The 25,753-nt window shown below is 34.2% G+C and overlaps 1 protein-coding gene across 3 annotated transcripts in view; it reads right to left on the reverse strand.

Annotated features, from left to right (window-relative positions):
- The window catches only part of LOC148947325 (SLIT-ROBO Rho GTPase-activating protein 1-like), a 707,344-nt gene that overhangs the window by 610,673 nt on the left and 70,918 nt on the right, over nt 1-25,753 (reverse strand). For all 3 annotated transcript variants that reach the window (XM_089097014.1, XM_089097015.1, XM_089097013.1), the window contains one exon: nt 2,507-2,690. In XM_089097014.1, coding sequence (XP_088953140.1) covers nt 2,507-2,690 — 184 coding nt within the window. The remainder of the gene's footprint in view (nt 1-2,506; nt 2,691-25,753) is intronic.

Raw genomic sequence — 25,753 nt, forward strand, 5'->3', positions numbered from 1 at the left:
CCCCCCAGAGCCCCCAGGGCAAAGGTTGCAAGTTATGCCCTGGGAGCATATAAGGTTCTTATAGATAGAGTTGTCGTAAAAACTTCAAAAAGGGCTCATTCAATTGGAAATTGAGAGAGCTAGTGCCCTTTTCAATAGTTCAAAGTGATTGGAGGGTAACTAACCCCCCTCTCACGCCCATCATTCCCCCCAACACATCCAGTCAAAATTTTCAGATAGCCACTTTGTTCAACGTTGCAGAAAGTTCTGGAAATTAGGTCTTTGGGGATGACAACCCCCCCCAACCCAGGCCTCAGGGCAAGAGTTTTAAGTTATGCCCTGGGGGCATATAAGGTTTGTATTGAAAGCGTTGTCGTAGAAGCTTCAAAAGGGCTCATTTGATTGGAAATTGAAATGGCTAGTGCATTTTTTAATAGTTGAAAGTGATTGGAGAGCGATTAACGCCCCTCTCACGCCCACCATTTTCCCAGACACATCCAATCAAAATTTTGAGATAGCCTATTTGTTTAACGTAGTTGAAAATTCTGGAAATTAGGTCTTAGAGGATGACAACCACCCTCATTAGGGTAAGGGTTGTAGTTTATACCCTGGGGACATATAAGGTGCTTTTAGAAAGTGTTGATCTGTAAAAACTCAAAAAGGACTCATTTAGTTGGAAATCGAAAGGCCTATTGCCCTTTTTAATAGTCGAAAGGGATTCGAAAGATCGACATTTTTGTAGAACAGATCGATGTGGGTATAATGTATTATTTTTGTTGTTGTTGTTTAGACCAGGGCACTTTGTATCGACGGAGTTGTCGTAGAAATTTCGAAAAGGGTTCATTTGATTGAAAATAGAAAGGGCTGATGCCCATTTTAATAGTCGAAAGTGATTGGAGGGAAACTAATCCCCCTCCCACGCCCACCCTCGCATTTGCCTTTATGTTTAAAAACTAAATGTTGCCATAAGATAAAATCAAAATGCACATGTTTTGAGGCTAATCCCCAATAAGGGATCTCAGCAGTATCCCAAGAACGACTGAGGGTACTATGTTCAAACTTTCGGGGCTACTTCTGCTCTTCATATATAACCAAATCAAAATAGCGTAAGTGTATTCAAGCTATCAAAGAAAGTAAACAGATTTTTTTTGCGAATGGTATCAAGTTTTCCATTTCATGTCAAACTAGAGGAGGTATGAAACTAAATTAAACACTACTATTTGTGTCAAGATTTTTAAAAGGGTGTATGTTGTTAAAAATTGCAAAAAAAAATTCTCCAGCATACAAATAGCAGCCGAAACTATAAATTCCTAAAAAAACGAAAAGATTTTAATTATTTTATTTTTCCCTGAAAAGACTATGTCAATATAAAAGGAACAGATATTAAAAAAACTGTTACCAGTTTTTCAAAGAAAAGTAAAGAACTCCATTAAGCAAAAAATGAGCCAAAATAAAATCAAATAATCTACCAAGCGTGAAACTACCACAAATCAGCATCGATAAATAAATGAAACCCCAAAACGAACAGATATTACAATAAATAACCGAGTCAAACTCAAAACGAGCAGAGATTAACATAAGTTGGGCTCAAAACCCCTATGCCTTCCCAAGGCCAGAACATAATTTGCACTTTACTGAAAAAAAAATACAAATGATTGTGCATTGTCAGTTTAATATACATATACTGATATTTAGTAATCAGATAATGAAGAATAAAACTTATCTTTAAAAAAAATGTTTATATTATTTGATTTATTAAAGTTATAAAAGTAAAAATATTTATATTTTTTTCAGTAAAGTACAAATTATGAAAATCTTATACCTAGGACAGTTTATAGGACGCGATACTTTACCCCCCCCCCGCTAATGTGCAAATATATAGCCCAAATTTGTTTCTAAAGTATCATATTTTTATCATACTTAGGTTTATCTCATTATGATTAGCCTAACTCCAACTCTTGAGTGTGTACTAGCTAACAAGGAAGTACCAAATATTTTTCTTCAGTGGAAAAATTAACAGCTTCAGGATTCTGTCTATAACATGACAAGAATTTGCATGGGAAACATAAAACTTAAATGTGACCGGTGAAAGGATCCCAAAAGTCGCCTGGGATTCGATTCTCTTATTCCTAAACTAGGGTTTAAAATTTAGCCCGCAACGTAGAAATATTTAGAATTCTTGTAAAGCCGCATTACAGCAGATTGGTTTTGCATTAACCTTATCTATGAAAGAAAGGCTCACTTTTTAATCTTATCAAAAACTCATTCTACAATGCACGAATCAACAGAATCGAACTTCTAGACTTCTCACGTCATTTAGAACCATAAAAGCAGGAAACATGAAAAATAAAATAGGAAACTTAAAAATAATAGTCGTGCAACCTTATGGGGGCCCAAACTCAGATACATTTGGGCACTCTACGAACAAAGATCCTCGTTACAAGTCAATTCGATCCGAAAACCTGTTTCCAAATTTGCTTTAGAAACCCTAAAAATAGAACATAACATTGAAAAAAGGGACACTCACTTTTGTTTTTGTTCCCGATGTCTCATTAGAAGAGACCTCGCAAGTTTGTCCAGCTGTCTCCCATACTCGACTTCGACTTCCGCTCGCCGTCGATAATATTCTTGGATCTCTAAGGTGATAGCAACTTGCGTCTCAACACGAGAGTCTAAACATTTCAACTGCTCTGTAAACTGGCTGCGAATTTCTGAAATATATGTATACCATTAATCCACTAATGCACATTAGTCGAATAAAAAGACATTCCCATAGATAGATGGATGTATCAACCTTGCCAATCTCTCGTCACTTATTATCCTGTTGTTTTTTGTTTGTTTGTTGTTTTTTTTGTTGTTTTTTTAGTGTCATGATTATTTCATAATTTCTCACCAGCTTATTGTTTCTACGTAATACTTAAGTTTATCATTTCTGCTAATGAAAATTGTTTTTGGAACAAAACCTTTTTTATCATTATGTTACCCATATATATTCGGAACACTAACAGTAAATTATTACTAGAGCATACACAGGAAGCTATTTTTCCAGACCGAGTTCCTCGTCTGGATATTGTTCTTAAACAAATTCTGCAGCTGAACCGAACCAAATATTCAGCCACAAAAAGGCATTTTCTTTCATCGGGCAACGCGAAATTCAGCAGCTGAATTATAATGTAACTCATCTCCATAATCATATCCTTAAGAGTTGTCAAGAGACCTACATTCACCCACGGCAGACTGAAGGCCAAAGTAGGTTTTTTTCTGTTTTTTTTTTTCACAGCCTCTTAAACAGCTCAGGACATCAAAATAAAAATATGTTATTTCCCTTGAAACCATCTTTAGTCTATTCACACCTGGAAAGCGCAATTTTCCTTTTTGTTTGCTTAAAAAATTAGTTTTCAGGGGAGTGTCACATTTTTACCGGTGTTGGCACGTGAAATCGTAAAAATAAATGAGCAAAACTAATTGATTACATTTGACACGAATTTTCTTCCGTAAAAATTACAATTACATTCCATAAAAATTACAACATTAATAATGTGTTGATTTCCAAACACACCTACACCTTCAAAGGAAATTACACCTTCTTAAGGTATTTAGAGCCATATATTCTCAAACAAAGCGTGGTAGTGTAAGTAAGGAGCGAGTCGGCCAACCAGTTACCGAAATTCTAAAAAAAGGAATTTTGACAACAATAGACACATCAAAAGAATTGACTTTTTATGCTAATTCCAAATATATAAGTTCATTAAGTTTCATGTTACCCAAAGCTACGAGCCTGGGAAAATGTGGCTATTTTCGAAAAAGGGGGAAACACACCCTAAATATCAATCGATCTTAACGAAAATCATACCATGAGATTCAGCATATTAGAGTCCGACCGTAAAGGTTTCAAGCCTCTATATAAAAATATGCAAATTTGCATTTTTTTTCTTTTTTTGGCAGAAGAAAGATCACGGGTGCGTTTTTTTTTCTGGAGTAATCTTATCAAATCAATGGTTCTAGAAGACCGGGGGAATTCAAACAGAAATCAAAAGTTCTAGTGCCCGTTTCAAGTGAACAAAAAGATTGGAGGGCACCTAGCCCGCCTCCCACGCCCATTTTTCCCCAAGGACATCCAATCAAAACCTTAAGATAACCATTAAATTCAACTTAGTTGAAAGGTCCAATAACTACGATTTTTGTGACGAAGTGATCCCTAGTCTCTGGGGAAAGGGCCGTAATTTACGCAATTTGCCCATTTGCAAATATTATTCACATATAGCATTTGTTATTGAGAAATGTTCGAAAATGTTTCATATCAATTGTTTGCAGGGAGGGAGAATTTTCCACAGGGAAAATTTTTAGTTGGGAGGAAAGTCTCCGGGAAAATTTTCCAGAAGAAATGATAAACGAGGGGGATGGAAGGGAATTCCCTGGCACGTTTAGAAAACAGTCAGAAATAAATTAAAAAGACATGTTTTTCCAAGTAGAGCAACATTAAAAATTAAAAGAACAGAAACTATTCTGTATATGAGGGGGGCTGTACCTTCCGCAACCCTCCCTCTTTACGCTAAAGTCCGAACTCAAACAAAGGGTAATTGATTTTGAATGAGAAGTATTTTTAATTAGCTTTAAGACTTCAGCGTAAAGAGCTAGAGTTCAGGAAGGTACAACTCCACACTCATACAGAATAATTTCTGTTCGTTTTAAATTTTAATGTTGCTCCTTATTTTCAGTCGAAAAAAACTCTTTTTAATTCACCCATATAAATTGGGATGGAACACAACCCTTTATTTAGGCTCTTCTACCCGATGTATCGAAACGCTTATTCATAATCTATAAAATTGAGGACTAAAAGGTTTTGACGACTCAGGCACTTCTCAATTATTAATCTAAGAAAGAAAATTTGGCCGAGCATCCTCTCTCCTTCCTAAAACAACACTCTTCTTCTCTTAAAACTTTATCTACAACATCTCTAAGCATCATCATACTAAAAAGTAGTCATCATAGTATGTATGGCTTTATAATTACCACACTTACTCTTATCATCTTTATAATAAAATGGTTTAATTAAAGTTTTCCAAAAACCGCTAGGTACTTCTTTCAAAAATCATAGTCTATTAATAGTCTTCAGTAATTTATCTACAACTTAACAACCACCATATTTCAAAAACTCATTTGCCACAATATCAGCACCTGAGTCCTAACTTTTTTTTTTAATCCTTTTAGAACTGCCTCTAATTCTTCCTCGCAAAATAAATCTTTCTTCACTTCCAAATTGTCACAAACTTCTTCATTCTTTTCTCCATAATATCCTGTAGCTTTACCACGGTTTAAAACATTCTCAAAATGTTCTGCCTATCTCTCTTTAACACTTTCCTTATCACTAATTGAAGGCCCCTTCCTATCTTTAACTGACATAACTCCAGATTGGCTACTCCCTTTAATTATTTTTATCCTCCCATATGCTGACAGGCATATAGGATGATAGGCATTTCTTTTTCATATTCTGATACTTGCTCTACTTTCCTCTTATTCTCATAAAATCTATCACTCAAATACATCTTGTATAAAACTCGTCCTTTTTCTATCAAGCTTAAAGCATTTCCACTAATATTCCTAGTTGTATTTCTAACTTTCTTCCCTAAGACACCATCTGCTATTTCACAAATTATTATCCTAAGTAACAACCTAATAACAAAATAACAACCGAGCAATAAAATATTGATTTAGATAGTGAAATAATTCTTTTTAACAATTTTAGCGCGACATAATATATAATATTACTCGAGTGCCTTGGTTACGGGTTTGGGATAGAACAATAAATTTTGGTTGGCATGGCAAACAAATTTGATTAAATGGTTCAGCCGTATTTGGAAGACGCTTATAACCAGCCGTGCCATAAATCTTATTTGAGGATAACCTTTGACTACTATGTGAATTAGCTGCGCAAACACATGCACGGTAATGGAGGAAGCCTTTTTTTTCAAGCGCCATCGCGTGACCATTCCCTTCTTACTTCAGACACTAAACGTTATCCCAGCAGTATCACTCTTCGTACTTTCACTGTAAAGATAACAGAATTCTAATTATTTCTGCAAATAAGGGTGGCCCGCATATGATCTGTTTTGATACCATTTGTCCTAACTCCAAGAATAATTCCAGGGGAAGTTAAATACAATTCAAGCATATTGGAAGCGATAATTATTTTTTAGCCATTAAGACTCCCAACGGAAATCCTGGTTCTTTCCCTTTATTGTTTTGACCGGATGTACGTGTGATCCAGGTCAAAGGTTCAAAAACGGGCCCAGACTTCCCAAAAGTTATTTTCTAAAAATTGTCCAGCAGACAAAGAGCACGATGCTTAATACTACTATTTCTTTAAGAACTACAAGGGTACAGAGAACTTCAAAGTCCCCCTCGTCTTTAGAAAAACTGATAATTAGTTGCCTAAAATAAACCACTTTTCCAATTTTGACCCTCATCCGTCAAAGATACGCCGATTTACCCTTCTAAGGGCCAAACCTGAGTGCACCTACGACTATTGCGCATTTTAAAGCTAATATAATTTATTTCCACTAATTATCTTCAGCTGAGGAAACTAGGTCTGACCGCTTTCTCGTAGGAAATCTCACCTGAGACGAATCTTACCAACTTAAACTCGGAATAATGATCAACACTAAGCAGATCAACCAAAAGAAAGTCAGCAAAGAGGAATGTTTTCTTTGGAGACTTGTTTGAGGAGGATATTAGCTCGTGCCTAAACACTCGACGGCAAAAACAAGGAAGAAAAATACCCGTTGTTCCCAACATTCAAATAGTTTCCATTGCACAGATGCATGTTTTTTGCTGTTTTTCAAGGGGAATCAAATCAATACCTAGGACATTGGGACAGGACTTCGAACGGACAGCTTGAGTTCCAGCGTAGCAAAAGATGTTCAACCTCAACAAAGCACCACTTTCTGTCATCATTCTGCACCATATATGCCAAAAATGTGGCCCTAATAGGCACATAGCACTATCGAACGATAATTCTGAAATAACCAAACAGCTTGAAACTTTGTAAAAGCAGCAACAACCCAATTTCTGGGGACATACGGCCAAAGAGTTGGTAAATTGAGACTACTAACTTATCTACATTAATTCTTAACTGTGCATCAATTCCCATGTGGGCGAGTGAATTACCACCTTCCATATTTTGTAAGTATTTTCGTTTGGCCTTTAAAAACCCCATTTTTGATCGTTTTTCTTTCTTTATGATATGTCAAGCCAAAGTGGATTAAGAAATTATCTTGTAACCGCCACCGGTTTTCAGAATATTTCAACAGGAATTACTACTACTGGATAAATGATATACATGTAAATAAGGAGCTTTAATCTTGAAGCATTGTAAAAAAAAAAAAAAAAAAAAAAAAAAAAAAAAAAAAAAAATCTATCACATTTCTCTTGACTTCGAGCTTTCATTCTTGAACCAAAAAGACAAAAAAGGCTTTCAGATAAAAAAAAGTTCGCTTTAGGTGTGGGGTTGTGTGTGGGGGAGGGGCGGGATGACATTATTCCTCTTGTTTAGTTTAATCTCAGCTCATTTTAAGTTATTTAAGTTTCAACCTCGCTCTTTATTTCCAGCATAATTTTTTTAGTTATTTATTATATTTAATTATTATTATTATTATATATTATTATATTTACGTTTATATATAAAACACGAAAAACAGGGCTATATTAGACTTCGGAATGTTCTACATTAACATTTATGCAAATATACCACCTTTGAAACTTCCGATTCCGTACCGTAGACCCCAAAACCTTATCAAGAAAATAGGTTAGCCTAGTTTAATGGAAGAATTTGAAAGATGTTCAATAGTACCTGTTTCGCAACGTTTGCCCAGGTCAATTTTTTTTTCCTAGAATTGAAGGTTCTTTTACCCCCAAAAATCTATCAGTTCAAGATTAGATTGTCTTGATTTAATGATTTGCATATTCAATTTAAGTTTTATTCGTTTTGAGATTTATTTATTCATTTATATAACTACCTGTTGTATATTTGCTTGCTATAATTATTGAATTCTGTTATTTAATTTCTGTTCGTGTTGAGTTTCATTTAGTCTTTGATAGTAATTTTTGGTCGTTTTGTTTTTCTTTGAAAAATTTCTTGCGAGGAATTTCTTTTATTATTATTATTAATTCTATCTTTTTATTATTATTATTAATTTGGAACATCTGCATTGTAACAGTTAGGGATAGAAACGGATGTTAATCTGTGCGCACATCCGGAGAAACACTGGTGATATCATGGACGAAGAATAAAGTGACACTTCATGTTATCAAAAAACATATTAATACGTGTTCCAAATAATCCACAACAGCAACAACTGGAAATTTAAAGTCATGGCCAATGTTTAAGCATACATTCTGCAGTTGCAACATAGATTCAAAAAAGGGTAACCCGCAAAGCTGTGAGGAAGGATTTCAGAAAAGATTTATATACAATTACCTAATATATTATGTATGTATATGCATAAACGAAGGGTCACCCACCCCGCCCTCCTGTGTAGTAATTGGGGCATATAATCTTGGAGGCCATAGAGCCTTTCTGGGGATTTGTAGATTGTTGTGGAATTATTTTACTGTTATATGGAAAATAAATCTATCAATCTATCTATCCGCTATGGCGCAATGCCACATGTTATCAAACTTTTTCCACACACACCCCTTCTTGATCAATGTGGGGAGAACACCACACTGTGGCACATTTCGACAGCGGTTAAACTCTTACTTATCGTTCTGCCTGAGCAGAAGGACATATCTGGGACTTTAAAAATGAGTAACGGAGTAAGACAGGTAGAGGACAAGAAGGACAACGACGTAGAGGACAAGAAGCAGATTATGGAATTGGAACTTGCCAGGTTCAGGGAATAAAGAAAGAATCACCGCACAGGATATGATTCAAAGAGGAAGGGAAACCGATAACTAGAAACTCAAATCAGAGTTTTTGGCGTATTGAGTATTTCCGATCTCCGTTCTTTAGAGTTTCGATTGCTACGAACAAGTCACTCTTACCATTAATGGTTTGATATTAAAAATTGTTAAAAGGAGAGAATAGTATTTAAATAATTAAATGATGTCCAAATGCCAAGTAAACCAGATCCATCAACTGATTTTTTCGGTCCCCAAAGTAACGGAGTAAGACAGGTCATAAAAATGAGTAAGACAGGTCCCCTAATGGATCTGTATGAATTGGTCGTATTTAGATAGGTATGTCTACTTCACAGGAAGTAGGAGAGTCACGAAATTACAGGGACACAGAAAACTTCAGTATTCTGTTTTAACTAGACATAATTATATGCAGTGTGTATAAAAAGAAGGGGCGTAGCTACAGTGTTTTATTGGGAGGGGGAGGGGTGCTATTCAAGCGGTAGTGAAGAAAAGTAACTATTTAACAAACACGCTACTTGGTGAATTTAAAAACAATTACGCAATACATTATTTAACAATGCCATCCGCTGTGCAACCCGCAGAATACCGCGTCTTCTTATCGAGCCATCCATTGACGGGAGTCACCTTTCGTACGTCGATTAATAAAAAAAACAAGTTTTTTTTAACTGAAAGTAAGGAGCAACATTAAAAATTAAACCGAACAGAAATTATTCCGCATATGAAAGGGGCTCGGCTCCCCTCCTCAACGCCTTGCTCTTTACGCTAAAGTTTTTATTGTTTTAAAAAATAGAGTTGTGAGAAAGAGTCAAACTTTAGCGTAAAGAGCAAGGCATTGAGAAGGGGACAGCCCCTTTCATAAACGTACACATTTCTGTTCGATTTAAGTTTTAATGTTGCTCCTTACTTTCAGTTAAAAAAAAACTAGTTTTTTTACTTAATTTTTGAATGTTTTTGAATTAATGGAGGTTTTTATTTTAGCTCACCTTACATGAATAAACATAAAAAAATTTGCATACAAATTTTACTTTTATTTGATTGAATGGGTTTCTCAAAAGTTGTTTAATATTATTTACGAACGTTTTTACTGGCAATTGAGGTACGTAACTTACAATTTAACCTCCGCAACGAAATAATATATTCATATATTTTTAATATGTATATTAGGGGGTTCGCCCCCTAGTTAATACCTCGCTCTCTACGCTGAAGTTCGAATTTTGTTCCAATTCTTTAAAAATGACCCATTAATCACAAAGGCCATTAAATAGAATAAATAGCTCTTATGAAAGTACTAAAAAATCTTTGGCTTAAAGAGCGAGATATTGACTAGGGGGCGAACCCAATCATATAACGTAATAATATCTGTTCGGTTTAAGTTTTGATGTTGCTCCTTACTTTCAGTTTAAAAAAACTTCTGATCGTTTTTTAAATAATGCTGGGAAATCCGGCGCCCCCTTCATAGAAATGTTCCTTCCCCATGAAAACTTCCTCCATCGAAAGATCCTCCCATATAACCCCCGACCCCCCCCCCGCTACCTGAAAAAATCCTCCGTGAAAACGTCTGTATACTTCCCAATAACCAACACTTTATGTAAACATTCGGTAAAGTTCATAACTTTCAGCTCTCCCCTCGGGGAATTTGGGGGATTAAGTTATCCTAAAAGGCATATTTATTATGTTTTCGACTATGAAATTTGAAAGGGGTCGTCATAGAAACTTCAAAGGGGGCTCATTCGATTGGAAATCGAGAGTTCTAGTGCCCTTTTTTATAGTCGAAAGTGATTGGAGGGCAACTAGCCCCCCCCCCCCCGCCCATCATTCTCCCAAACACATCCGATCAAAATTTTGAGATAGCCATTTTGTTCAGCGTAGTGGATTTCCAGATATTTTGAGGAGGACGCTCCCAAACAACCATCGGGACAAGGGTTTTAAGTTATGCCCAGGGGGCATGTAAGGATTTTATAGAAGGGGTTGTCGCAGAAGCTTAAAAAAAAGCTCATTCGATTGGAAATTCAAAGGACTACTGCCCTTTTTAATAGTCGAAAGTGATTGGAGGGCAACTAGCGCCCCCCCCCACAAACATCAGTCCCCCAAACACATCCAATCAAAATTTTGAGATAGCCATTTTGTTCAGCGTAGTTGATTTCCAGATAGGAAATATATTTTTGAGGAGGACACTCCCCCAAAACCCTCTGGGCAAGGGTTTTAAGTTACACCCTGGGGGCGTTTAAGGTTTTTATAGAAGGCGTTGTCGTAGAAACTTCAAAAAAGGCTCATTCGATTGGAAATTCAAAAGGGTTAGTGCCCTTTTTAATAATCGAAAGTGATTGGAGGGCAACTAACCCCCCCCCCCCCCCACGCCCGTCATTCCCCCAAACACATCCAATAAAAATTTTGAGATAGTCATTTTGTTGAGCGTAGTTGAGTTCCAGATAGAAAATATTTTTTTGAGGAGGAAACTCCCCCACAGCCCTCAGGCCGAGGGTTTTAAATTATGCCCTGGGGCATATAAGAATGATGTTGGCACAATGTGTTATTTTTTTTTTTTTTCTGTCGTAGAAACTTCAAAAAAGGCTCATTCAATTTAAAATTCAAAGGGCTAGTCTCGTTTTTGATAGTCAAAAGTGATTGGAGGGCAACTAACCCCCCTCTCACGCCCACCTTTTCCCCAAACACATCCAAACAAGATTTTGAGATAGCCATTTCATTAAACGTAATTTTAAGTTCTGGAAATTAGGTCTTTGAGGATGACAACCCCCCCCCCTCTACAGCCCTCAGGGCAAGCGTTGTAAGTTATGCCCTGGGGGCATACAAGGTTTTGCATAGACAACGTTGTCGTAGAAACTTCTGAAAGGGCAGGGTTAGTCAGGGGCAAGGGTTATAAGTTATGCCCTAAGGGCATATATGCTTCTTATGGAAGGAATGCTCGTATAAACTTCCGAAAGGGCTCATTTGATTGGAAATTGAAAGTTCTAAGTTGCTTTTCAAGCTGTAAAAGATGTGGGACAGTAATCAGCTTCCCCCTCCCCAACCCTTTTTTCCCAAATATAACCAATAATCTTTTTGATATGGCTATTTTTAAAGAATAGATCAAATATCATATAACAAAAATACCGGTGCTGACACAGCTCACCAGGGCCTGGGAGCAGGCTTTGTAAGTTATGCCCTGGGGGCATATAAGGGTCTTAATGAACGGATGCTCGTATTAACTTCAAAGAGGGATCATTTGATTGGAAATTGAAAGTTCTAGTTCACTTTTTAAGATTCAAAAGAGATTAGAGGGCACCTAGCCTCCCCCCTCCTCTACGCCCTTTTTTCCTCAAACCCATCCGATAAGAACTTTGAGATTGTTTTTTTTTAAATAGTTCAAATACCATATAACGAGAACCCATAGGTCAACACAGCCCCCCAGGGCACGAGGGCAGGTGTTGTAAGTTATGCCCTGGGGGAATATATGGTTCTTATTGAAGGGATGCTCGTAAAAAATTCAGAGATGGCTCAATTGATTGAAAATTGAAAGTTCTAGTTCAGTTTTTAGAGTCAAAAAAGATTGGAGGGCAACTACCCTCCCCCCTTTTCCCCAAATGCATCCAATAAAAATTTTGAGATAGCCATTAAGCTAAAAATTGCTCATAAGTCAGATAACAAAAACTCAGGTGTCGTCACAACCCCCCCCCCCCCAGGGCCCGAGGGTAGGCGTGAAACTTAAATTGAATATTCAAATCAAGCTTGAAACGAACAAAAATCACCACAAACAAGAGTTTGGGTATGACCTCCTTCTCTCACTGTAAAAGTCTAAAACCTAATGCGTCATTGGCACTTTACTGAAAATTATATAATAACAATAATAATAATTTATTTATTACCCACTATAAAAAAGAAGCGGAGTACATCAAGAACAAAAAAAACAAAAAAAACAAAAAAACAAGCAAACTTCGCACACTTAACAATTATTTAAATAAAACGACGTAAATTATGGTGTGCAGTAAGACCTGCAGATAACGACAGCTTTCCCGCAAGCACAGTCACCTTTTCCCGTAATTGTATTTTTATTTTCAATACTGTAAGAACTGGACAAGAAAATATTTGTAAAATAATTCGTTTTCATTTAAGCGACAATTACGCTGTAGTCTTTTGGTTTTTATTTGCAGTTAAGAAAGGTATTAGTGTACAAACACTTGTTTGTAGGGAAACTATATTCGTCTTTAACAACTTTAAAAAGAGCTAATAAATTTAACTGAATATTTGATGTATAATGATATTAATTGCTTAAAGCTCATCAGTTCAAAATGTTACTATAATTTAAATGATTATTTTCAATATCAAGTACAAAAGAAAGTATTTGTAATTACATTGGTTTTCAGTAAAGCGCCAATGACGCAGTAGGTGTTGACTTTTACAGTGAGAGAAGGAGGTCATACCCAAACTCTTGTATGTGGTGATTTTTGATCGTTTCAAGCTTGATTTGCATATTCAATTTAAGTTTCAATCGTTTAAGATTTATTTATTAGTTTACACTAATATCTATTGTATGTTTGTTTGCATTGATTGTTTATTTAATTTCTGTTCGTTTTAAGTTTCATTTACACTTCAATAGGAAAATATTTTTCTTTTCGTTTTAAGCTTGATTTTCATAATCAATTTAAGCATTACAGTCTTTAAGAACTATTTATTCATTTGTTTTATTACTTGTATGTTTTTGCTATGATTGTTTATTTATTCTCTGTTCGTTTTGGATTCCATTCATTCTTTAATAGTAATTTCTGGTCGTTTTTGGTTTCAATTTTAAAAGGTATTTGTACCTGCTGAGCTTAAGTTTAAAATGGGCTTTACTTTTTTTTGAAAAACTTATTTTTCGGAAAGTTTTTTTTGAATTAATACATAAAATGATCAGGACAAAGCTTCTATTATCTATAAGGAGTAGAAGACGGAGCCATGACATAAACGCAATCTGACAGGTGTTTAAGCTCAGAACATCCTAGAGCGATAGCCATTGATGAAACAAAAAATCTAATGAATTACGGCGGAAAACCGCAAAGAAACAGCACAACGTGGTTGGGCTTCTAATTTAACGTTGCGGTAAACCATGAGGCTTCGCTTCATCTTAACGGCTTTTACGTAACTCCTGGAACTGAAATATTCAAAAACGTTTCAAATAAACAACAAAGTCCGCCGAGTTGGCTCCAGTTTCTAAAAAAATTTTTAGCTACTACGGTATGAAACAAAGAAAAGAAATAATAAATGAAAAATCAAATCAAACAGGTGAGAAAAAACGAGGTTTTAATTCAGCCAGTAGCAAACTATAAAAACGAAAACAAGCCAATATTTCGGACTTCCACCAAGTTGTCCTCAGTGCCCAGAAAAAAAATATCTCCCATTTCGAAGTGAACTCTACAAGAAGAGAAAAGAGAAAGACACTGAATCAAAAACCAGAACCGTGTACTACGGTACACAAAAATCTTACTATCAATTCCCTCTATTTTAAAGCTTACAGCAGATCTGAGCAGCAATTGTGGTCTCGGATGTGCAAGCTCGTCTACAATGCTATGCTGAGCAATTGACCATAGCGTATAATAGAGTACATACTTAATAAATACAAGCATTTGCGCCGTACTATGAATGGTTCAAAACCAATCAAAGTTTAAGCGACATACATTTCATATTTATATATAGTTTGAAATGGGATATGAAATATACCCTATAAGCTACAGGATGTGAATATATTTGAACTTATATTTTCGTAACAATTTGACTAAGACTAAATTTCGTTTTTGCTTAGGGTTTCTAATCTGCTTACTGAGCGGAGTTAAGTCATTTATTGAACCACCAAATAATTGAAAAATATTGTTAGAAGATAATTATGGACGTAAATTTGGGATATTTGCTTTTTTCTTTACTAGTACAAGTGTCTTTGAACATTTATGCCTGGTATTAAAATAAGGTCCCGAAATATCCGGTTTTCTTCATTTTGTTTTCCAGTATCAGAATATAATATTACCCCTGTTTAGGGTATTTTTTTTGCTAGGTGCATTATGAAAAGACGGCGTTGCCTTGGGCTGTCCTACCTAACTATTCAAGAAACAGAATAAAAACGAAAATCTTGTGACTAAGCACAGTGATTTTTTTAGCAAAAAAAATATGACAAATTGCAGATTTGTGGAAGGTATTCTGCTAAATTACATTCTCAAGATAAAAGCTTTCTCTTCTATTAATCATTCTTTATAATAATTATACTTGATAGATTATCTAAAAGCATGATTGTACAAGAAGTTTCATCAAAAGTACCAATGCCTGAAACAGATGCGCAATTAAATAAATTAGAAAGGAAAATCCACTACCCATATATCTTTCCGCAGCCAAAATTTACAGGAAGGACATTGTGAAAAATTTAATGATTTCTAGCACTCGGTCATGTATTCTCTGATTTATTCTCTTCTTGGAATAAAATGTTGGTAATTCGATCAAAATCAAGTTTAGTTATTTGTTCAATTCGAAAATAGAATACATATAAATAGTCCCACAACTGGCAATAATTTTATTTCGGTAAATTTGTTGGGGGGGATTGAAATTTGGGTACTTGTGTATTTTTTGGTACACACTCGATAATGTGGATCTACAGATAAGACAATAGCCGGTTTATACCTGTCAGTATCCGAAGAAAATTAACTTAGGCTCAGTTGAAATCTACATTGTAGGTATACTTTTATTAAATATTTAATATATAGAGATGGTATTTTGGTTGGGTTAGGTTAGGTAAAGAAAGAAAAACGAGCAAAAATGGGGTTTTTAAAGGCCAAATAAAAATACTGAAAAAACAAAACAAAGCGAATATTTCGAGAGGACAAACGCCTCTCTTCTTCAGCGCAAAACGAAATAATGTATCCAAGGAAAGTACCAAAGAAAAAAAAAACAAAAAACAAACGCGGAAAGTCAATGTGAAAGTTCATTTGCCCTTTAAAAACCCCATTTTTGCTCGTTTTTCTTTCTTTATGTGATGTCAGGCCAATGTGGTTTAAGAAATTATCTTCTTTGTTAGGTTAGGTATTTAATAAGTAGAATGCATCTAATGAATTCTATAGAGACCCTAGGAATTACCATACTATTCTATAGAGGCCATAGGAACCCCGTTCTATAGAGGCCCTAGGAATCACAGTGCTATTTGCATAGACCTATACACCTTTTCAAAGAGAGTAAGTACTCCCTCACATGGCCTTATACTTTGCATAAAGCTATAGGAATTACCATGCTATTTGCTTGAAGCTCTACACCTTTTCAACGAGATTGAGTAGAACCTGTCAAAGCGTTTGATAACCTCTAGCTTAAAGGCTTCTCATCAAGTTTAATTAAGAATGCAACATGTCTAGAATTGATGCCATATACTGTTGAATCATTTACAAAAAAATAACTCTATTTGCAAAAAAAGGGTTTAGCATTTGCGAATTGGACTCTATGAACGATATTAATTAATGTTTGAATAATAGGAGCATGAATAATTCTAATTAGCGATTGTTTCGTATGAAGATGGAGAAAAAGGGTTAAAGTGATTAGCAGTTAAGGTAACCCCGAAGAGCATGTTAACTCATAGCTTATTTATTATAAATTTGGAACAATATCAATCTATGGAAATGGTTAACAATGATAAAATGGTCTTATGACTTGTCCTAGCTTTACTTCTTCGATGTGTTCTGTATAATACACAAGTGGCGTTTGAACAGTTTTTTCAATTTATAATAGAGTTTAACGTTATATTACACTAAAAGGCTGATACTTAGAGAGATTTAGATGTTAAGAAAATAATTTTAATAATAAAATTAAGAACAATCCCTAGCAATCCTTAAAAATCAAGAAGTGAGGTGTATATGAGTACGAATCGTCAAGAATCATAAGCACCACTGACCCTAACCACCAGGGACCTCAACCCCCAAAGGTCCCCGATCCCCAAACTCCAAAGGACCCCTCCCCCCAAATTTTTGCCCCCCCCCCTTTTTTTTAATTTTTTAAGCTTTTTTTTATATTTTTTTATTATTTTTTTCCGACAGTTTTTTTCAACTTTTTTTCTACATCTCTAAATCATATAAAAAAATAGAATGACACTTGATTTAAATATTAAAACATATTCTTGTGTATACCGATACTCCTATTGATGAGGACTGATGGTTCTCGTTCAATATTTTTTCATGGAAAACAAACTATTTTTTTTTAATAATTTTTGTTACATCTAAATCATATCAGAAAAATAGAATGACACTTTTCATTTAAATTTTAAAACATATTCTTATGCATACCCATACTCTTATTGATGAGGACTGATGATTCTCATTCAATATTTTTTCATGAAAAACAAACTATTTTTTTAATAAATTTTTTTGGATTTCTAAATTATTTAACTTTTTTTCTTTTTTTATTTGTTAACATGGTATTTTTTCAACTTTTTTTACATCTCAATCATATCAGAAAAATAGAATGACACTTTTGATTTAAATTTTTAAACATATTCTTGTGCATACCCATACTCCTATTGATGAGGACTGATGTTTCTCATTCAATATTTTTTCATGAAAAAACAAACTATTTTTTTTAATCTAAATTTTTTTGTACTTCGAAATTATTCAAATTTTTTTTAAATCTATAAATCATATCAGAAAAATATAATGAAACTTTTGATTTAAATTTTAAAACATATTCTTGTGCATAACGATACTACTATCGAAGAGAACGCTGATGATTCTCATTCAATAATTTTTCATGAAAAACAAACAATTTTTTTTAACTAATTTTTTTTGGACTTCGAAATTATTCAACTTTTTTTTATATCTAAATCATATCAGGAAAATAGAATGACACTTTTGATTTAAATTTTGAAACATATTCTTGTGCATACCAATACTCCTATTGATGAGGACGGATGGTTCTTATTCAATATTTTTTCATGAAAAACAAACTTTTTTTAAATAATTTTTTTGGACTTCGAAATTATTCAACTTTTTTTTACATCTCTAAATCATATCAGAAAAATAGAATGACACTTTTGATTTAAATTTTAAAACATATTTTTGTGAATATCCATACTCCTATTGACGAGGACTGATGGTTCTCATTCAATATTTTTTCATGAAAAACAAACAATTTTTTTTAACTAAATTTTTTTGGACCTCGAAATTATTCAACTTTTTTTATATGTCTTAGAATGGGATGAAATATACTTAAAACACTAAAAGTTTACAGTTGATGTTTTCCAACGTCAAAATGACAGTTGTGCGTATCTTGTAATAATGAACATTTCTGTTCTAACATTATCGCTTTTAATATCACTTTTTTTATTCCACTAATTTTTTTTATACACTTAGAAATTATTCAACTTTTATTTTTTAATTATATTAAAATGGAATAAAATAAGATAATTGCTCTAACAATTGTGCTCTGCTTGCTCAGGGACACGATGTGGCTTTCCCACTGATACTCTATGGCCGGTTATCGACACTAACTAGTTTATTGCATGCATTAAATCAGTATTTTTTTACAAAAATACTAAAAGTAAAGATGAAATATTTTAAGAAAGTGTGTTCACATGATAGTCTTATTGTAGCATTGAATGCTGACTAGGAGAAGTATTTAAACTATGAAATAAGTACAAGTGGTAGCACTATCGGAAGCGTATGCGTGCATTGTCCTGACAGCAAGGAATTGAATTTCTTTGGAGTACCAAAAAAATTCAACTCTTATAATGGTGGATATGCGAGATTGAAATCTCAGGAGATGATTGCACTCAAAGAGAATGCCAACGTAAAAAAACAGTTTATGAAGAGGGGCATCTTCTTGCTAGTGCTTGTAGTAACATGTTACCCAGTGTTGAACCATGTCGTCAGCTTTCGGGTATTAGCATTCAAATGAAAAAAAAGACGAAAAGAAAGGCCTACTCTTCTACTATTATCATAAACCATATCTTGTCTACGTACCAGAACTGTTACCTGTGTAAAAATAGTGTGATAATAGACAGTGAAATTGCCAGAAAAATAAAAAGGGCATTGGCAGAAAATATCACTAAGGAATATAAAGATGAATCGATGAAAAACAAAGTACCAGCAAGCGTTACTGCCATTGATCAAACAGTCAATAAACCAAATAATACCAAAGACGAAAAGCATATTGAGCCAGTCGATGACACACCTGTAAAAATTGTGTATGACTCAAAATAGAATAATGATTATTCTACTGATTACAGACTAAGAGAAGACAATTGCTATAGTATCAATAGAGAACATGGTGAATCATTTTATGGAACAGATTCAAAATGTCCAAATTTGTTCAGTGATATTAATAATGTATAATAATATATATTTTTTGTATTAATATTCTACATGACATTATTTCATTAAAAATATGTTATGCATTGCATTTTTATGTTTTCATTATTTTTAGGGTAAGCTAGCATATCAAACGTTTAGAATGTCTATTAAAACATCGGAGATGTAAGAAAAGGAATTTACATACATCATATGTCGGAAAGATAGGTTAACATAGAGAAAATCTAAGTATAAGAATGAATAAATTCTCTATCAACATCTATTGACAGATACCTGGGATAGCATTAACAGAATCTAAGTATAAGAATGAATAAATTCTTTTTCAATGTCGTTTGACAGATACGTTTGATAACACTGATATAATTTAAGTATCAAATTGAACAAAAACTTTATTAACATTCTTTATCGATATCATTTGTCGGGTACGTTGGATAACATTGACAAAATCTATCTATTAGAATGAATAAATTATTTATAATCATCCGTTTTGGGATTTGTCATTATGAAAAAATTTAAGTAAGTAACAAACGCTTTCTTGAATTCACCTCTTGCATACACAATGCAGAAATTATAAAAAATAATTGTAATTTCCAGACTTCATTTGCATGCAATTGATACCGAGAGTTCTATGAGTCCTTCTCGCAATTCATTCTACGGGTCTTCTTATTCCTCTCCACAATGAATTCATATGGTTTTAGGACTCATCCCCGTAGCCATAACTCCATTCAACCTTGAGCGATGGTATAAAAGCTTGATGAAGTACTTCTCTACTTATGAACTACATTAATAGCTTCCAAGATGATAGGACTGTATGATACAGAATTTATCGGTTTGAAAAAATCATCTTGTGGTGTTATATTTGAATTTGCATTTTTATTAATGTCTATGGAACTCGAAGAAATTGACTGTTATAATTGGATAGTGAACTATAATGTGTTTGAGTATGATAAAAGCTTGTGGAGTACTACATTACGTCACTTAAACAGATGGAATTCTAGGAGTGAGTGATTACACAGATTAATAAAAATGGTCGGGAACTGAGATATTTTCAGCAGAAAGTCGCAGGGGTTCCCAGCCTTTTTAGGACTGAAGAACTCTAAGTAAAGTGTAATTTACCTACATATAAAGTTTTATTTCAAAAGTGTGACCCTAGAATTCCACTTTTCAGTTTACAAGAATTCAAGTGTCCTAAATTTGAAAGGACCTATCACCGTCCTGAAGACGAGGTTAGGCTTTTCGCGCAGTGGACACCTAGGGACATACCTGATCGCGATAAGTGCAAAAGAAACGGTAAAAAACTATTCAATATCATAGGATCCTCGTTTCTGGATGTTTAAGAGTGAACTTTAAGTACTATTTTTATGTAAATATGTTTTTTTTTCAAAAAATCTATTAATATGTTTAAGCAATAAATATCTTTAGGCTTAACCCGTCTTTATTCTTTAGAATAATTGTATTCATTCATTAAATTATGAAGAAATTGTAAGTAAGTAACAATCGCTTTCTTGAATTCACCTCTTGGATACACAATAAAGATATTTCATTCAAGAAATTATGACAAAATTCTAAAATTCTATGACAAAATCTCCGGAGATCTCAATCTCGCATATCCACCATCATAAGAGTTGAATTTTTTTGGTACTCCAAAGAAATTCAATTCCTTACTGTCATGACAATGCACGCATACGTTTCCGACAGTGCTACCACTTGTACTTATTTCATAGTTTAAATACTTCTCCTTGTCAGCATTCAATGCTACAATAACACTATCATGTGAACACACTTTCTTAAAATGTTTCATCTTCACTTTTTAGAGATATTAGTTGTGTTTATCGTTCCACTGCGTAAAAAACACTGATTTAATACATGCAATAAACTAGGTAGTTTCAATAACCGGCCATAGGGTGTCAGTGGGAAAGCCACATCGCGTCTCTGGGCAAGCATAGAGTAAAATTTTTAGAGCCATAAGCATATTTCATGCCATTTTAAGATACGTAAAAAATAAAAGTTGAATAACTTCTAAGTATATAAAAAAATTTAGTCCAATAAAAAAAGTGCAACTACAAACATTATTATTCTATAAGTAAAGGTCATGACTAACATATCTATACCATTCTCATTTTGAGTTTGGAAAATATTAAATGTAAAGTTTTAATGTTTCAAGTATGTTTCATGCCATTCTAAGAGATGTAAAAAAAGTTGAATAATTTTGAGGTCGAAAAAAAATTGTGTTAAAAAAAATAGTTTGTTTTTTATGAAAAAATGTTGAATCAGTCCTCATGAATAGGAGTATCGATATGGACAAGAATATGTTTTAAAATTTAAATCAAAAGTGTCATTCTATTTTCTGATATGATTTAGATGTAAAAAAAAAGTTGAATAATTTCGAAGTCCAAAAAAAATTAGTTAAAAAAAAATAGTTTGTTTTTCATGAAAAAATATTGAATGAGAACCATCAATCCTCATCAATAGGAGTATGGGTATGCACAAGAATATGTTTTAAAATTTAAATCAAAAGTGTCATTCTATTTTTCTGATGATTTAGAGATGTAAAAAAAATTTAGTTAAAAAAATTGTTTGTTTTTCATGAAAAAATATTGAATGAGAACCATCAGTCCTCATCAATAGGAGTATCGGTATGCACAAGAATATGTTAAAGTTGGGGAGAGGGGTCCTTTGGAGTTTGGGGATAGGGGCCCTTTGGGGGTTGTAGGTCCCTGGTGGTTAGGATCATTGGTGCTTATGATCCTTGACGGTTCGTACTCGTATACACCTCACTACTTGATTTGTAAGGATTTCTAAGGATTGTTCTGAATTTCATTATTAAAATTCTTTTCTTGCCATCTACATCTCTCTTAGTATCAACTTTTTAGTATACTATAACGTTAAACTCTATTTTAAATTGACAACACTGTTCAAACGTCACTTGTGTATTATACAGAACACATCGAAGAAGTAAAGCTAGGTCAAGTCATAAGACCATTTTATCATTGTTGACCATTTTCATAGATTGATATTGTTCCAAATTTATAATAAATGAGTTAACATGCCCCTTGGGGTTACCTTAACTGCTAATCAGTTTAACCCTTTTTCTCCATCTTCATACGATCCAATCACTAATTAGAATCATTCACGCTCCTATTATTCAAACATTAATTAATATCGTTCATAGAGTCCAATTCGCAAATGCTAAACACTTTTTTTGCAAATAGAGTTATTTTTTTGGTAAATAATTCAACAGCATATGGCATCAATTCTAGACATGTTGCATTCTTAATCAAACTCGATGAGATGCCTTTAAGATAGAGGTTATCAAACTCTGACAGGTTCTACTCACTCTTTGAAAAGGTGTAGAGCTTCAAGCAAATAGCATGGTAATTCCTATAGCTTTATGCAAAGTATAAGGCCATGTGAGGGGGTAGTCACTCTCTTTGAAATGGTGTATAGGTCTATGCAAGTAGCACTGTGATTCCTAGGGCCTCTATAAAACGTGGTTCCTATGGCCTCTATAGAATAGCATGGTAATTCCTAGGGCCTCTACAGAATTCCTTAGATGCATTCTACTTTAATATAGTACGTTATGTGCGACCCCCCCCCTACCATAATTCTTTGTCGTAGTTTTCATAATTCTTTTACTAAAGTGTTGCATTTTCATTATATTTTTCTATATTTCATAGGATTAACATAACTTCACTCGAGTGTGTACCATATAATACACAAGTATGGAAATTCGTGCAATAAGAGAAAAACATCATAATTCCAGGCACTTTAAGAGCCTTTCTCGATGTTTTCCAAAGGAGGTACCCTTATTTTATTTGTGGGGATATTCTCTTCGTCTCTTCCCCACTGTAAGGGAATGACACCATCTTAGGTACATTTTATATGTGCAAAAATGTTTCAGCGTTGAACACACAGGAAAGGGCATTTTGTTTCATTGAGGTCAAAAAGGGAGAGGAAAAAATACTGTAGGGTTTATATATTGAACTTTACCTTAACCAACCACTACAAAGGCCTTTACAAATTAACCAAAGACGAATCAATGTCCAAAACAACCCAAAAAAACTTTTTTAAAGGACGGAAAGCTGTCGTTCAAATAGTTTTCGATCCAGCGATTGACATAAAATTCCAGCAAAGACCTAAACAAGTTTAGAAGGAGGAACCATTCGACTTGTGAAATGCCCATTATTCAACCACACAGAATAGATGCATCCAGTAGGGAAATAAATGTGGTTCGTGACTTGATTGATTTAACATACCGTCAAAATATATAACAAGCTACGGTATAAATTATGTAGGTACATTACCAATAAAAATCAGCCTCCTACCGGGAAGGCGTCATAATCTCTAACCGTCAGGAGCACTAACGTCAGGAACTCTACAAAAATCCGTCATAACATCAACAAAAAAAATCCGTCAGAACCACTAGCCGTCATAACTATAAATCTAAAAAAAATAATTTTGGGGGGTTTAGGGGGGAGGGGGGAAAGGTACCTAGGTTAGGTTAGGTTGCATATTTAATATATGCTATGCTTTACTCCCAGCCCCTGATGTGCAATTATATAGCCGAAATCTGTTTCTAAACAATTTTATATACTTATTACTATTATATAAACTTATAATTTTATTTAGATGTTATGACGGTCAGTGGATCTGGCGGATTTTCCTTTTAGGTGTTATGACGTTTAGTGCTTGTGACGGTTAGTCGAAATGGTAGCATCCCCCCCTCCTACCCTATTGCTCAAGACACAGTAAACGAGTCACTGGAATAAGAAGTGCTATTCCAGCGGAATTTTCTGGAACTGAAAAAGGATGTTGTACTTTAATACAAGTAATAGATTTATTAACTGAAAAGATAACACATAATGCAGAAAAATCATCGCAAAACATGAACGAGTAAAAAACCGACAGTCATTTAACAATAATGGTGGCAATCAACCAGGTAATTGAGAAGGAGACGTAATCAACGGGTTTTGCGGCTCCAAACATCTTAGGATATGTTTAATGATGACGTGGCAAAAAACTCAAGAAGCTCGCCAAAGCACACACTAACTGAGTCCATTATAAATTAATAGTCGTATTTTATGTTTATTTTACTAGTAATTTGAGGGCCGACTTCCTCAAATTTCGGACCAATACAGTTTAAAAAAAAAATGTGGCTACTACGGATAACCATATATTTTACTCTTAAGAAAAATGGGGTGCTTAACATTAGTAGAGAAGGGGGTACCAGCCCTGTACGAACACCGTGCTGCCATCTACAATTTGGTCTAACGCTGACAGGTTATAATTTATTCAAGGATTATCGATCCACGAAGGGGAGAGAATTTCCGAGAACTTGATTTGCATAATCGAGGGGAATTATTGATTTACGAAAGTGGAATAAAGAAACAAATATGGCTTCTTTGATCTTAGGTCTGAGGGATAAACGCTCTTTAGGTCAGAGACAAAAATTAATATTCTATTTTTAAATAAGGCTTCGTTGATATTTAGTGTCAGGAATTAGAAATGACATCACTTGTTATCTTGGAATTATGCGGGAGTCTAAAGAGATAGAAATTCTATTTTTAAATACGGCTTCACTGATCTTTAAGTCAGAGAGATAAATTTGATTCTCTAGACATTTTAGAAGATTATTTAAGCGAAACCGTTTGAGGCATTTTAGAAGATGATTTGAAAGATGATTTGAGGGTCGAAACTCTGTGGTCGTTATAATACACAAGTTCCATTTGAACAGTGTTGTGAGGTCCCCTACCCCAGAGGACCTCCTCCAACCCCAACCCCAAAGGCCCCCCGGGCCCCCCGACCCATTTTTTAATACTTTTTTGCGCACTTGAGACAAAGAAGGGCCCCTATATTTCAAAAGGCTTTATTATATCTTTTCAGAGCAACTTCTTTTCTTAATGTCCCTCTTAAACCCCATTTTACAAGTTGAAGTACCCATCCTTTTCACCCACAACTTTACTTTACAGCTTTTTGAATGCTCCAACACCAAGCAATACTTTTCAAAAGGCATTTCAGTACAAGTTATTTACTTAATGTCCATCCTAAATCAATTTTACAAGTTTAAGTACCCATCATTTTCACCCACAACTTTACTATAAAGCTTTTTGAATGCTCCAACACCAAGCGATACTTTTCAAAGGCATTTCAGAACAAGTTCTTTTCTTAATTTCCCCCTAAACCCATTTTACAAGTTGAAGTACCCATCCTTTTCACCCACAACTTTACTTTACAGCTTTTTGAATGCCCCAACACCAAGCAATACTTTTCAAAAGGCATTTCAGAACAAGTTCTTTTCTTAATGTCCATACTAAACCCATTTTAAAATTTGAAGTACCCATCCTTTTCACCCACAACTTTACTTTACAGCTTTTTGAATGCCCCAACACCAAGCAATACTTTTCAAAAGGCATTTCAGAACAAGTTCATTTCTTAATGTCCCTCTTAAACCCAGATTTACAAGTTGAAGTACCCATCCTTTTCACCCACAACTTTACTTTACTGCTTTTTGAATGCCCCAACACCAAGCAATACTTTTCAAAAGGCATTTCAGA

This window comes from Artemia sp. Qi Xiang Cuo, chromosome 11 (genome assembly GCF_049724085.1).
Source record: "Artemia sp. Qi Xiang Cuo chromosome 11, ASM4972408v1, whole genome shotgun sequence".
Lineage (NCBI taxonomy): Eukaryota > Metazoa > Arthropoda > Branchiopoda > Anostraca > Artemiidae > Artemia > Artemia sp. Qi Xiang Cuo.